The 12713-nt window shown below is 34.5% G+C and overlaps 1 protein-coding gene across 3 annotated transcripts in view; it reads left to right on the plus strand.

Annotated features, from left to right (window-relative positions):
• KPNA4 (karyopherin subunit alpha 4) overlaps positions 1 to 12713 on the plus strand; it is a 70071-nt gene that overhangs the window by 15092 nt on the left and 42266 nt on the right. For all 3 annotated transcript variants that reach the window (XM_045503099.1, XM_045503098.1, XM_045503100.1), the window contains 4 exons: positions 11190 to 11234; positions 12099 to 12188; positions 12297 to 12326; positions 12410 to 12462. In XM_045503099.1, the coding sequence (XP_045359055.1) occupies positions 11190 to 11234; positions 12099 to 12188; positions 12297 to 12326; positions 12410 to 12462 (218 nt within the window). The remainder of the gene's footprint in view (positions 1 to 11189; positions 11235 to 12098; positions 12189 to 12296; positions 12327 to 12409; positions 12463 to 12713) is intronic.

Here is a 12713-nt window from a genome sequence, read left to right on the forward strand (position 1 = left end):
AAGGAAAGTGAGAAACATATTTAGTTACAGTAACATCAAAAGGAGTAAAATACTTAGGAATAAACTTAACCAATGAAGTAAAAGACTTTTACATTGAAAATTACAAAACATTGCTGAAAGAAATTAAAGAGAACACAAATAAATGGAAAGGCATCGCATGTTCGTAGGTTGGAGGACTTACTATTAAGTGTCTACAAAGTGATCTACAGATTTAATGCAGTCTCTATCAAAATCCCAGTGGTGTTATTTGTAGAAATAGAAGAGTCCATATGGAATTGTAAGGAACGCTGAATAGCCAAAACAATCCTGAAAAAGACAAAAGTTGGGGAGGTCTCACACTTCCTAATTTAAAACTTACTCCAAAGCTATAGTATTCAAGACAGTGTGGTATTGACATAAAGTCATACATAGACCAGTGGAATAGAATAGGGAGCCCAGAAATAAACTCTTGCATGTAAGATTTTTTTTTTTAATGTCAGAGATTTTTGACAACAGTGCCAAGACCATTCAGTGGTAAAAGACCGTCTTTTCAACAAATGGGGCTGAGAAATTTTGATATCCACAAGCAGAACAATGAAGGTGGACCCTTACCTAACACCATATACTAGAAACTACACTCAAAATGGATCAAGGACCTAAACGTAAGACCTAAAACAAAACTTAGGAAAAAAACAGGACAAAAACTTCATGACATTGGATTGGACAGTGATATCTTGGGTATGACACCAAAGATGTGTGTGTGTGTGTGTGTGTGTGTGTGTGTGTGTGTGTGTGTCTTGTACAAAATAGGTGAATATAAAAAACTAGAAATGCATTTTTTTTCTGTTCTTTATTTTCTGACTTTTCCAAAGAGATGTGTATAACTTCTGAATTTAATACATTTCCCTATTGTTCAAATATTAGATAGTGAAACTACTGTAACCCCATTCCTTGGAGTTAACAACTGTTAATAATTTCTTAATGTTTTTTGTGATTTTTAAATTATAATTATGCACTAATTATTTCAGTGCTTATAATTTAGATGTGGATCATTTAAAATTTTCTTTTTAATGTTTTTTATTTTTGAGAGAGAGAGAGAGAGAATGTGAGTGTGGGGGCTGGGCAGGGCAGAGAGAGCGGGAGACCCAGAATTCAAAGCGGGCTGTCAGCACAGAGCCTGATGCGGGGCTGGAACTCATGAACTGTGAGATCATGACCTGAGCCGAAGTAAGACGCTTACCCGACTGAGCCATCCAGGCACCCCTAGATGTGGATCATTTTATTTTATTTATTTATTTATTTTTTTTAATTTTTTTTTCAACGTTTATTTATTTTTGGGACAGAGAGAGACAGAGCATGAACGGGGGAGGGGCAGAGAGAGAGGGAGACACAGAATCGGAAACAGGCTCCAGGCTCTGAGCCATCAGCCCAGAGCCTGACGCGGGGCTTGAACTCACGGACCGCGAGATCGTGACCTGGCTGAAGTCGGACGCTTAACCAACTGCGCCACCCAGGCGCCCTGATGTGGATCATTTTAAAGTATTATTATTTTTAGTAGAATTCTTTTTAAAAACTGATACTGTAGCTTGCCACAGTTAAATCTGGCCTCCTGTTGAATTTACTTTCAGACTTACACTCAGTCTTGAGTTATCTTTTTATTTGTTAGAGGTAAGAATATGATTCTCTTATGAAGACTTGCCCATCGCTAGTGGTGCTAATTAGAATTTTACTACTATTAATAAATACTATCTCTGAGAAATCGCTATTTTAGTAAGCATTTAACATTAAGCATTTAAAATGTCCCTTTTAGATCTCACAGCTCATGGGTTCGAGCCCTGCATCAGGCTCTGTGCTAACAGCATGGAGCCTGGAGCCTACTTCGGATGCTGTCTCCCTCTCTTTCTGCCCCTTTGCCACTCACACTTTCTTTCAAAAATAAATATTGAAAAAAAATTTTTTTAATGTCCCTTTTATTGTCATAAATGTAAAATTGGAATTTATTTGCCAGCATACATATTTAGCAAAGGCATGGATAAGTACCATGATGACTCCTTCTGGAGAGATCAGCAAGTGGAAATGAAAGGAGGTAGAAATAGGAAAGGAATGGGAAAACAGACTTTTGTAGTTACACATTTTAGCATTTGGTTTACCATATTTATTGGGTTGAACAACTGTTGTACCTACCAGGTATGTTTAAGATGTGATGATCATTTGGGTTGAAAACACCAGTAAATTGCTTTTCTCTGAACTGTTGTGTAGGTTAGCTTTATATGATGTGATTGATTTGGTTCCTTGCCTACTTTTCCATTTCTGGCTTCTGACATTCTTCAACAGATCCTGCGTGCACCATCTTTTTATAATCCTCTCTTTTTGTGTATGCTATATTTTCTACCTGGAATGCCTGTCTCTAGATCAGTTTTCATTTATTCTTAAAGATTCAGCTTATATTTCATCTTCAGTCTTTCTTCGCTTACTTTAAACTTTTTACTGTCAAAAACAGTACATGCATAACACATTTATTAGATGAGTAAAGTCAAGTAATGTGTTTTAAATGGTGTTTGGCACCAAATGTTTGCAAAATGTTAGACTTTATTAAATTATATTTTTCTGTCATAAGAACTGCCACCTTAAAGCCATTGATAATGCTATCTCTGATCCGCCTTTGTATTTCTAGTGCTTGACAAGTAGGTGATTAATAAATATTTGAATGATTGAGTGAATGCTTCCCAGCAGGCTGTATATAATAATACTGTAGAATCTCATGCTACAACGGGAGGGGAAGGTTATGTATGTTTGTGTATGTATAACTTTTTAAAAATTGTTTTATTGAGATGTAATTTATTTTGCTTAAAACCCATTTTGAGTGTACAGTTCAATGATTTTTAGTAAATTTTCATAGTTTTGCAACCATTACTACACTCCAGGTTAAAGAATATATCCCATCACCCCACAAAATATCTCATGCCTGATTAATCATTTAACTTTTTATTTTCTCTTGGTGGTGTTTGTTTTTTTTTTTGTGCTATGTTAACATCCCTGGGGTATAAAGATAGGCTGGATAAAATAAAATCACAGCATTATATGCCATATCTTCTGCATGACCAACTTTAGAATTTTTCTTCAGTGAGGTGAGTTGAGTCCTTACTAATTAATCTAAACCCTCATATTTTACTCAAAATTTAAGGTATTAAAATTTCATACAGTATAACATCATCACATCTTAAATTACTAGTTTTTAGAGTTTTTTTAAAAAAAAAAACTATACATTGGTAAAAAGTGACTTAGAAATTAAGTAGGCACTAGTTAGAAATCAAATAGCTATAAATTGGAAAAAGAAGTACTGAACTCTGTTCTCATAAGAGGAAGGTGTTTAATCCCTAGCTATCATAACTATTTTTAATTTGTTAAATTAAAAAATTATCTTGTGTTCTGTAAGATTCACTTGTTTGAATTTTTTTTTGACAATTTCTTGTCCCCTTTTGCCTGAATATAGGATTTTGTAACTGTATTTATTACAAGCAAAGAAATATAAAAATTCTGGGTTATCTGCCTAAACTATACTCCTTACTCAGCCTTTCTCTGCTTCTCTCCCCATCCCCCCATTGACTGCCTTTGTTCTTTAGATAGCTCTTTGGCCTATAAATAAGTCTTTGGCCAGTTTGTCAGCCTTTTGGAATTCTAATTGACAGCTCACTGCATCAGTGTAAGTCATGTGAATTCGCAACTATTATATTTGCATGTAGTATATGAAAACTCTTTTAAGATAAGACTTAGAAAAATAAGCCTTCTATACCCCTTTCATGGGGCCCCAAAGAAATAAAAGTCCTTTATTTGAGATGGAGTTGTGACTTGTAATTGTCTAAATATCTAATTCCACTTTTAAGACATGGTTTTTTTGCAATAAAAAACATGGGTAAATGCTGCCACACTGGTGCATAGGAAGTCTTTCTACTAGTTCATTCGGTCTTCTCTTTACCTTGAAGGTAATAGCTTTTTCTCAAGAGAAGAAAATTCTTTTCTTGCTCTCTTGCTGTGTAATAGATTGTCAAATCTCCTATTTTGTAAATAAATTTCTGTCGGTAGTAGTAGCCTAAGGCTTGTGTCACTACTAAAATGTTAAATTGGTTTGATAAATCCTTTATTAATAGTTCCAAATTATCAGAAACTCCAAATTTAATAAGATGTACTGTAATAGGAAAAATTCTTTGAGTGTAAATAAAATATTTGTGTAATAGTGTATATTTAATATTTTATTTTTTGTGCAATATTTTGCTTTATTGAAAAGAAGTTAGGGGCGCCTGGGTGGCGCAGTCGGTTAAGCGTCCGACTTCAGCCAGGTCACGATCTCGCGGTCCGTGAGTTCGAGCCCCGCGTCGGGCTCTGGGCTGATGGCTCAGAGCCTGGAGCCTGTTTCCGATTCTGTGTCTCCCTCTCTCTCTGCCCCTCCCCCGTTCATGCTCTGTCTCTCTCTGTCCCAAAAATAAATAAACATTGAAAAAAAAAATTAAAAAAAAAAAAAAAAAGAAAAGTTAAAGCCCATTATAACTTAATTCTGCTTATTTATTAGATGGAATACTTACTAGTTTTTATTAAAACCGTTTTTGACCACAAATATCAGTCCCTCAGAAGTCTATTGTATAATCTGTTAAGTAGTACAGTTTACAGTTTTATTTTCTGTCTGTGAGACATTGGACCTAATTTTTTAGGACCAAATTTTTGTTGTTGTTGTTTACCAGAATTGTTTATTGCTGTTGTATTGTGAGACAGTGCAAAGCCCACGGTCTTCATGATAGTGCTTTTTCTTTAGTATGAGCCATGGGCTCTAAAATTGGCTTGAACTGTATTTGATTTTAAGACTTGAGGAAAACTGTATGGCTTAGTGGTTAATTGGCTTTGTATGAGACTGCCCGAATTCTGATCCTAGCTGTCCCACTATAGCTGTGTGGCCTTGGCCAATTAAGTAATTTAACTTCTCTAGGCCTCAGTTTCCTTATTTATAAAAAGAAAGAAATGTTTTGTGGTTGTGGTTGTTGTTTTTATCTCTTAAGGCTATAATAATTAAAAGATAGTGAATGTTGGAATTCTTATGATAGTACTTGGCCAAGTATTTTTATTCATTTTGCAGCCTTATTTGTATTTTTTTGATCTTGGTATTTTTTTAAGGGCAAAAGATTCAGAAGGACTTTCTGAATGAAAATATAAGATAGAAAAGAAACACATGAGAAGTTCAGTATCATTAATCATCTGGGGAGATGAAACATCTACATATGTATTAAAATGGCTACATGAAAAAGACTGACCATTTCAAATATTGATAAAAATGTGAAGGAAACTCTACTGTTACTGGGATGGACAGTTATACAACCAGTTTGGAAAACAGTTGGCAGGGATTTTGGTTTTTATTTTTTTATTCAAACATAATCAACATACAGTGTTATATTAGCTTCAGGTGTACAATATAATGATTCAACAATTCTATATACTTTTCAGTGCTCATCCTGATAAGTGTACATTAATCCCCTTAACATGTTTCACCTGTCAGCCACCTCCCTCTGGCAGCCAGCAGTTCTCTGTATTTTCTTTTTTTGTCTCTTTTTTTTCTTTGTTTCTTAAATTCTGCATATGAATGAAGTCATGGTATTTGTCTTTCTCTGACTGACTGACTTCTCTAAGCATTGTACTCTAGCTCCATCCATGTCCTTGCAAATGGAAGATTTCATTCTTCTTTATGGCTGAAAAATATTCTGTTGTGTGTGTATATATGTATGTATATATATGTGTATATATATGTGTGTATATATATATGTATGTATGTGTATATATATACATATATATACGCACCACATTTTCTTTATCCATTCATCTATTGATGGGCACTTGGGCTCCTTCCATAATTTGGCTGTTGTATGTAATGCTGCAGTAAACATAGGGGTGCTTGGATTCTTTTGAATTAGTGTTTTTGTATTTTGGGGGTAAATAGTAGTAGAATTACTGGGTTGTATGGTATTGATATTTTTAGGTTTTTGAGAAGACTCCATACTGTTTTCCACAGTGGTTGCACCAATTTACATTCTCATCAACAGTGCACACAGGTCCTCTTTTCTCCACATCTTTGCCAGCACTTTTATTATTTCTTGTGGTTTTGATTTTAGCCATTCTGACAGATGTGAAGTGATATCTTATTGTGGTTTTAATTTGCATTTCCCTGATGATTAGTGATGTTGAGCATCTTTTCATGTGTCTGTTGGCCATCTGTATGTCTTTGGGAAAAGGTCCATTCAGATCCTTTGCTCATTTTTTAATTGGATTATTTATTCGTTTTTGGTGTTGAGTTGTAGACATTTTTTTAATATATTTTGGATATTAACTAACCCCTTATCGGATATGTCATTTGTCAATATCTTCTATTCAGTAGGTTGCCTTTTTTTTTTTTTTTTTTCCAACGTTTATTTATTTTTGGGACAGAGAGAGACAGAGCATGAATGGGGGAGGGGCAGAGAGAGAGGGAGACACAGAATCTGAAATAGGCTCCAGGCTCTGAGCCATCAGCCCAGAGCCTGACGCGGGGCTCGAACTCACAGACCGTGAGATCGTGACCTGGCTGAAGTCGGATGCTTAACCGACTGCGCCACCCAGGCGCCCCTGGTAGGTTGCCTTTTTGTTTTGTTGATGATTTCCTTTGCTGTGCAAAACCTTTGTATTTTGGTATAGTCCTAGTTTAATTTTGCTTTTGTTTCCTTTGCCTGAGGGGTCGTACCTAGTAAAATGTTTCTGTGGTTGATGTCAAAGAAATTACTGCCTGTGTTCTTCTAGGGGTTTTATGGTTTTAGGTCTCACATTTAGGTCTTTAACCCATTTTGAGTTTATTTTTGTGGATGGTTTAAGAAAGTGGTCCAGTTTGATTCTTCTGTTATTTTTTAAATATATATCTGTATCAAAGCTCAAATGATCACCAAAAACTCACTTAAACAGATGGAATAAATTGGTTTGGTCAAAAATTGAGGTAAAGATTTCTGTATATATAAGATTACCCAATACATTTTGAGAAGGAATATTTATTCCTTATGTTATTCCCTATATATGGAATTTATATTCTAGTAGGGAGAGGGTAAAAATTAGTAAAATTATATATAGCATATTAGAATGTGATAAATGATATGGAGAAAAATAAGGCATAGAGGAGGAATAGAGAGTACCCAGTTGGAGAGTTGCTGGATGGTTAGTAAGGGGAAGACCTTACCATGGAGGTGACTTCTGAGAGATTCAAACATGAATGTGGGCACTGCAGATAGTGAAGGAACAGCGTTACAGCCTGAGGAATTCACAGTAGCAGTAATAATAATAATAGCTAACACATATATTGCTATGTGACAGGAGCTGTTTAAGCCCTTTACATATATTAACTTATTCAGTCTTTATATAGTATCCTATGCAATAGGTATTTTTACTATCCTCATTTTATAGATGAGAAAACTGAGGCATTGAGAGCTAGTAAGTAGTGTGGCTGAAAATTAAACCCCTAGCAGTTTGGCCATGGAGTCCATTCTTAGGAGTTGCTGTAGAGTCTATTAGTGAAGGCCTTGAAGAGAGAAAATTTCTAGTGTGTTAGGAGAATAGCTAAGTTAGTGCAGATACAGCAAAGTGAATCAAGAAAATGATAGAACCTGAGGTCTGAAAGGTGGTAATTGAAAAACAGTTAAGGTTAGAGATTTGAGAGGACTTAAGCCATTTTAATGACTGGGCTTTTACTCCAAACTGAACAGCCTTTGATAGTTTTGAAAAGGGAAATCACATCATCTGGCTGACTTTTTATTTATTTTTTTGATTTTTAAAAATTTTATTTTTTAAATTTACATCCAAGTTAGTTAGCATATAGTGTAACAGTGATTTCAGGAGTAGATTCCTTAGTGCCCCTTACCCATTTAACCCATCCCCCCTCCCACAACCTCTCCAGTAACACTGTTCTCCATATTTAAGAGTCTCTTAACGTTTTGTCCCCCTCCCTGTTTTTATATTATTTTTGCTTCCCTTCCCCTGTGTTCATCTGTTCTGTGTCTTAAAGTTCTCATATGAATGAAATCATATGATATTTGTCTTTCTCTGACTAATTTTGCTTAGCATAATACCCTCTAGTTCCATCCACGTAGTTGCAAATGGCAAGATTTCATTCTTTTTGATTGCCGAGTAATACTCCATTGTATATGTATACCACATCTTTATCCATTCATCCATCAATGGACATTTGGGCTCTTTCCATACTTTTGCTATTGTTGATAGTGCTGCTATAAACATGGGGGTGCATGTGCCTCTTCAAAACAGCATACCTGTATCCCTTGGATAAATACCTAGTAATGCCATTGCTGGGTTGTAGGATAGTTGTATTTTTAATTTTTTTTTAATTGTTTTCCAGAGTGGCTGCACCAGTTTGCATTCCCACCAGCAGTGCAAAAGAGAGATCCTCTTTGTCCGCATCCTCACCAACATTTTTTGTTGCCTAAGTTGTTAATGTTAGCCATTCTGATTGGTGTGAGGTGGTATCTCATTGTGGTTTTGATTTGTATTTCCCTGATGATGAGATGTTGAGCATTTTTTCATGTGTCAGTTGGCCATCTGGATATCTTTTTTGGAGAAGTGTCTATTCATGTCTTTTGCCCATTTCTTCACTGGATTATTTGTTTTTTTGGTTATTGAGTTTGAGAAGTTCCTTATAGATTTTGGGTACTGACTCTATCTGATATGTCATTTGCAGATATCTTCCCCCATTCTTTTTGTTACCTTTTAGTTTTGCTGATTGTTTCCTTCGCTGTGTAGAAGCTTTTTATTTTGATGAGGTCTCAATAGTTGATTTTTGCTTTTATTTCCCTTGCCTCTGGAGATGTGTTGAGTAAGAAGTTGCTGTGGCCAAGGTCATAAAGGTTTTTGTCTGCTTTCTCCCCAAGGATTTTGATGGCTTCCTGTCTTACATTTAGTTCTTTCACCCATTTTGAGTTTATTTTTGTGTGTGGTGTAAGAAAGTGGTCCAGGTTCATTCTTCTGCATGTCGCTGTCCAGTTTTCCCAGCAGCACTTGTGGAAGAGACTGTCTGTATTCCATTGTATATTCTTTCCTGCTTTGTCAAAGATTAGTTGGCCATACACTTGTGGGTAAATTTCTGGGTTCTCTATAATGTTGCATTGATCTGAGTGTCTGTTTTTGTGCCAGTACCATACTGTCTTGATGATTGCAGCTTTGTAATACAATTTGAAGTCCGTGATCTGGCTGACTTTTTAGAAAGGGGTTCTTTACTGGGTCCTTCCTCCCTTGGAGTCTATAAGTAGAATTCAGGAAGGCCTAGAAACTTAGAAAAAATTACATCTTTATTTTTCACTAACTTCTAACTTCTAACAGTGTTTCCTTCATTTAATAATGTAGCCAGTAAACTGCAGCAGTTATTAAAGTTACCTGTGACTTTTTGTCACCACCAGTAAAACATTTTTGCAGGATATCTTTATTATCATCACTTTGAAATTATAGTAGTTGTTGGACTCACTGCTAGAACCTGTTTAATGTGATAACGAAGTACATATATTACAGTTTTTTCATGCTTAAATATTTTTGACAACTGTATGTCAATATACTTGCTTTTCTTTGTAACCTTATGTATTTCTTATCTGTATTTAAAAACACCGTGTGGAAGGTGTTCATTGATTTCACCAGCTATCAAAGGAGACTGTGGCATTCAAGAATTAAGATTTGAGGATTGCTTTGGTTGTTGTGATAAGAATGAACTGGGGGAGAAGGCAGGCAAGAGCAGAAAGAGGGATACAAGTTAAGAGGCTTTTGCAATAATCTAGGTGAAGGATAATGGAGAGTTGGACCAGAGTAGTGGCAGAGAAGATAGTGATAGGTAGTTGGGTTTTGCATAAGTTTTGAAGGTTGAACCAGAGGATTTGTTAGCAGATTGAATGTGTAACATGAGAGAAGAAGAAGAATCCAGGATTGCTCTAAAGTTTCTGTCTGTGCATCTGAAAGAATAGAGTTGACATTTACTGAAATCTCTTTGAAATTATCAGCAGATCTATAATACTGGATATGTCATAAATTTTTTAAACAGTAACATAAGGCTTATAAAAAGGTACAAAGAATGAAAGAACTCATGGTCTCACCCCCTATATGAACCATGTGAGATCAGATAGAGTTATGTATGTATGTTAAAAATCAAAAGTTTGGCTTTGGATATAAGTTTGAGATCTTTATTAGACATCTGAGTATTTGTGATTTTGCTATTTCTACTTGGTATGCCCTGACCTATGCAGTCACTAGAAAGAATGAGGGGAACTTAAACAAAAAGAACATAAATTTCTGTTGTTCATCTGAAGGTTTGAATGTTTTACAGTGAACATGTATCCATGTGTTAGGTTAAGTTTGAGAAAAATTCATATTAAAAGAATAAGAAAATAGTTACAGTATGTGATAAAAATTATGTGGTCATTAGAAATAACGAAAAAGAGAGGTGCCTGGGTGACTCAGTTGGGTAAGCTTCCTACTTTTGATTTGGACTCACTCAGGTCATGGTCTCAGAGTTGTGAGATCCAAAATCCAGCTCCACTTCAGGCTTGGTGCTGGGTGTGGAACCTGCTTAAGAGTCTCTGCTTGCCCCTCCCCTCTGCAAGTGAATGCATGTGTTTGTGCACTCTCTCTCTCTCAAATAATAATAATAATAATAATAATAATAATAATAATAGATGATATTTGTATATACCACCATGGAAGGGCTCTAAACTCTATAAATTAAGTAAACAAAAATAAGGTGAAGACAAAATAAATCGATAAGTGTGTCAGAATCACAGTAAATCTAACACTGGTCACCTTTAGAGAAAGACCTGGATTGATAGGTAGATGCCCCCACCCCTCCTTTTAAGCAGTTGAGTTTACTAACCTTGTACATGTATTACTTAAGTGTTGTGGTTCATATGGGAGGCGAGCTTATGGGTTCTATTATTCTTTGTATCTTTGTATTTTTATAAATGCTACAGTTTTAAAATTTTATATCTAATATAGAAAATCATATATATATATACTATGATCTTTATTATGAGTAAAATGTGACTATGTACATATGACTAGAAGAAAAGATTATGGGATGTACATTAAAATGTTACTAGTGGTTTGCTCTGGGTGATGGAAATTGGGGTGTTTTTAAAAACATATTTTTCTTTAATTTCTTGTAGACTATGAGAAGACAACGAAATGAAGTTGTAGTTGAATTAAGGAAGGTGAGTCTGATTAATATTGGGTACTTCCAAGCATAATTCTAACAACATTATAGCATATATGGAAGGTACTAAATGTATATTAATCTCAAGTGCCTAGCATTTCTTTTTCTTTTGAAAACTGAAGGATTTTGACTAAACTTAGGCTATTGAAGTTGGCAAGATACAACTTGTCCACTATCCAGAAATAGAGATAAATGCTTATGTGGCGTTTTTCTTCTGTAATTTTTAATAATTTATATGAAGTGTAAGTCATAACTATACAGTTTTACTAAATAATTCTGCTATTTACAGGTGTAAATATGCCCTGAAAAGAACTTATTTTACTTATAAATTTCATCAACTTTTCAAGTATTAAAATAAGTTATGTCTGTAAAAAAAGAAAAATGGGTTATAGTTGGAAATATATATCTTTAAATTTGTCCCACACATTTTAAGTGGCCCTTGATTTTTGTAAGGAATTGTTGATTTCTGTCTGATTTTGAACTGCCCACCTTTTGCTTTGACTTTGTTTTTAGGTGATAAAGAGAAGCTCCCAGATGATGTATAAAATGGTTTAGTACTTTTAAATAAATATGTATGTTTGGTTCTGGCTTAAACTGTACACTGTCTTTTTTAATCAGAATTCTCTGTTTTTCAGTTTGTTTTTATATAGTTCACGGTTCATTAAAAATATAATATTTGGGGTTTGGGTCTCAAATTAGTGTTGCTTAAGTGTTTGACTCACAATTTGGTTTAATTTTTCATTTGCGTTTTACTTTTAAAAGGCACTTCCTGTTTCATTTTGTAGGACAGGATTGCATAACCTTTGTATGAAACTATCTTTTTATTTAACTAAAGTTCTTTTTCTGATTTTTTTTTTTTAAGAATAAAAGAGATGAACATCTCTTAAAGAGAAGGAATGTACCACATGAAGATATCTGTGAAGATTCTGATATAGATGGCGATTATAGAGTGGTAAGTTATCATTATTCTGGTAACATAAAACTACGAATGAAAGATTTTACATAAATAAAGAATTTTAAGGTGACTTTTTAACTTTGTTTTCTCTGTAATTTTTTACAGCAAAATACCTCTCTAGAAGCTATTGTTCAAGTAAGTTGAGCATTTTCCTGTGTCTTCATTTGTATTTCTAATTACTGTGTATCTATATCAAAAATTGTTTTAATTTTTTATAGAATGCTTCAAGTGATAACCAAGGAATTCAGTTAAGTGCAGTTCAAGCTGCTAGGTAAGTTAAATTTTGAGGACATATTTAAATATCATAACTTACACAGGAGTCCTGTTTGACTTTTCACTATGTAATACTACTGTGACTCAAGTTTGATGACAAACAATAAAGAACAGTCCATAGACTAACTAAATTTACTTAAAAAAATTTTTTTCTGGTTTAGTGTATTGATAGCAGTTTTTTCTAAACTCAGATAAAGTTTCAAGTTGCAGAATACATACAGATGGTAGGAAAGAGTTGATTTGACAGGT

Source organism: Leopardus geoffroyi, chromosome C2 (genome assembly GCF_018350155.1).
Source record: "Leopardus geoffroyi isolate Oge1 chromosome C2, O.geoffroyi_Oge1_pat1.0, whole genome shotgun sequence".
NCBI lineage: Eukaryota > Metazoa > Chordata > Mammalia > Carnivora > Felidae > Leopardus > Leopardus geoffroyi.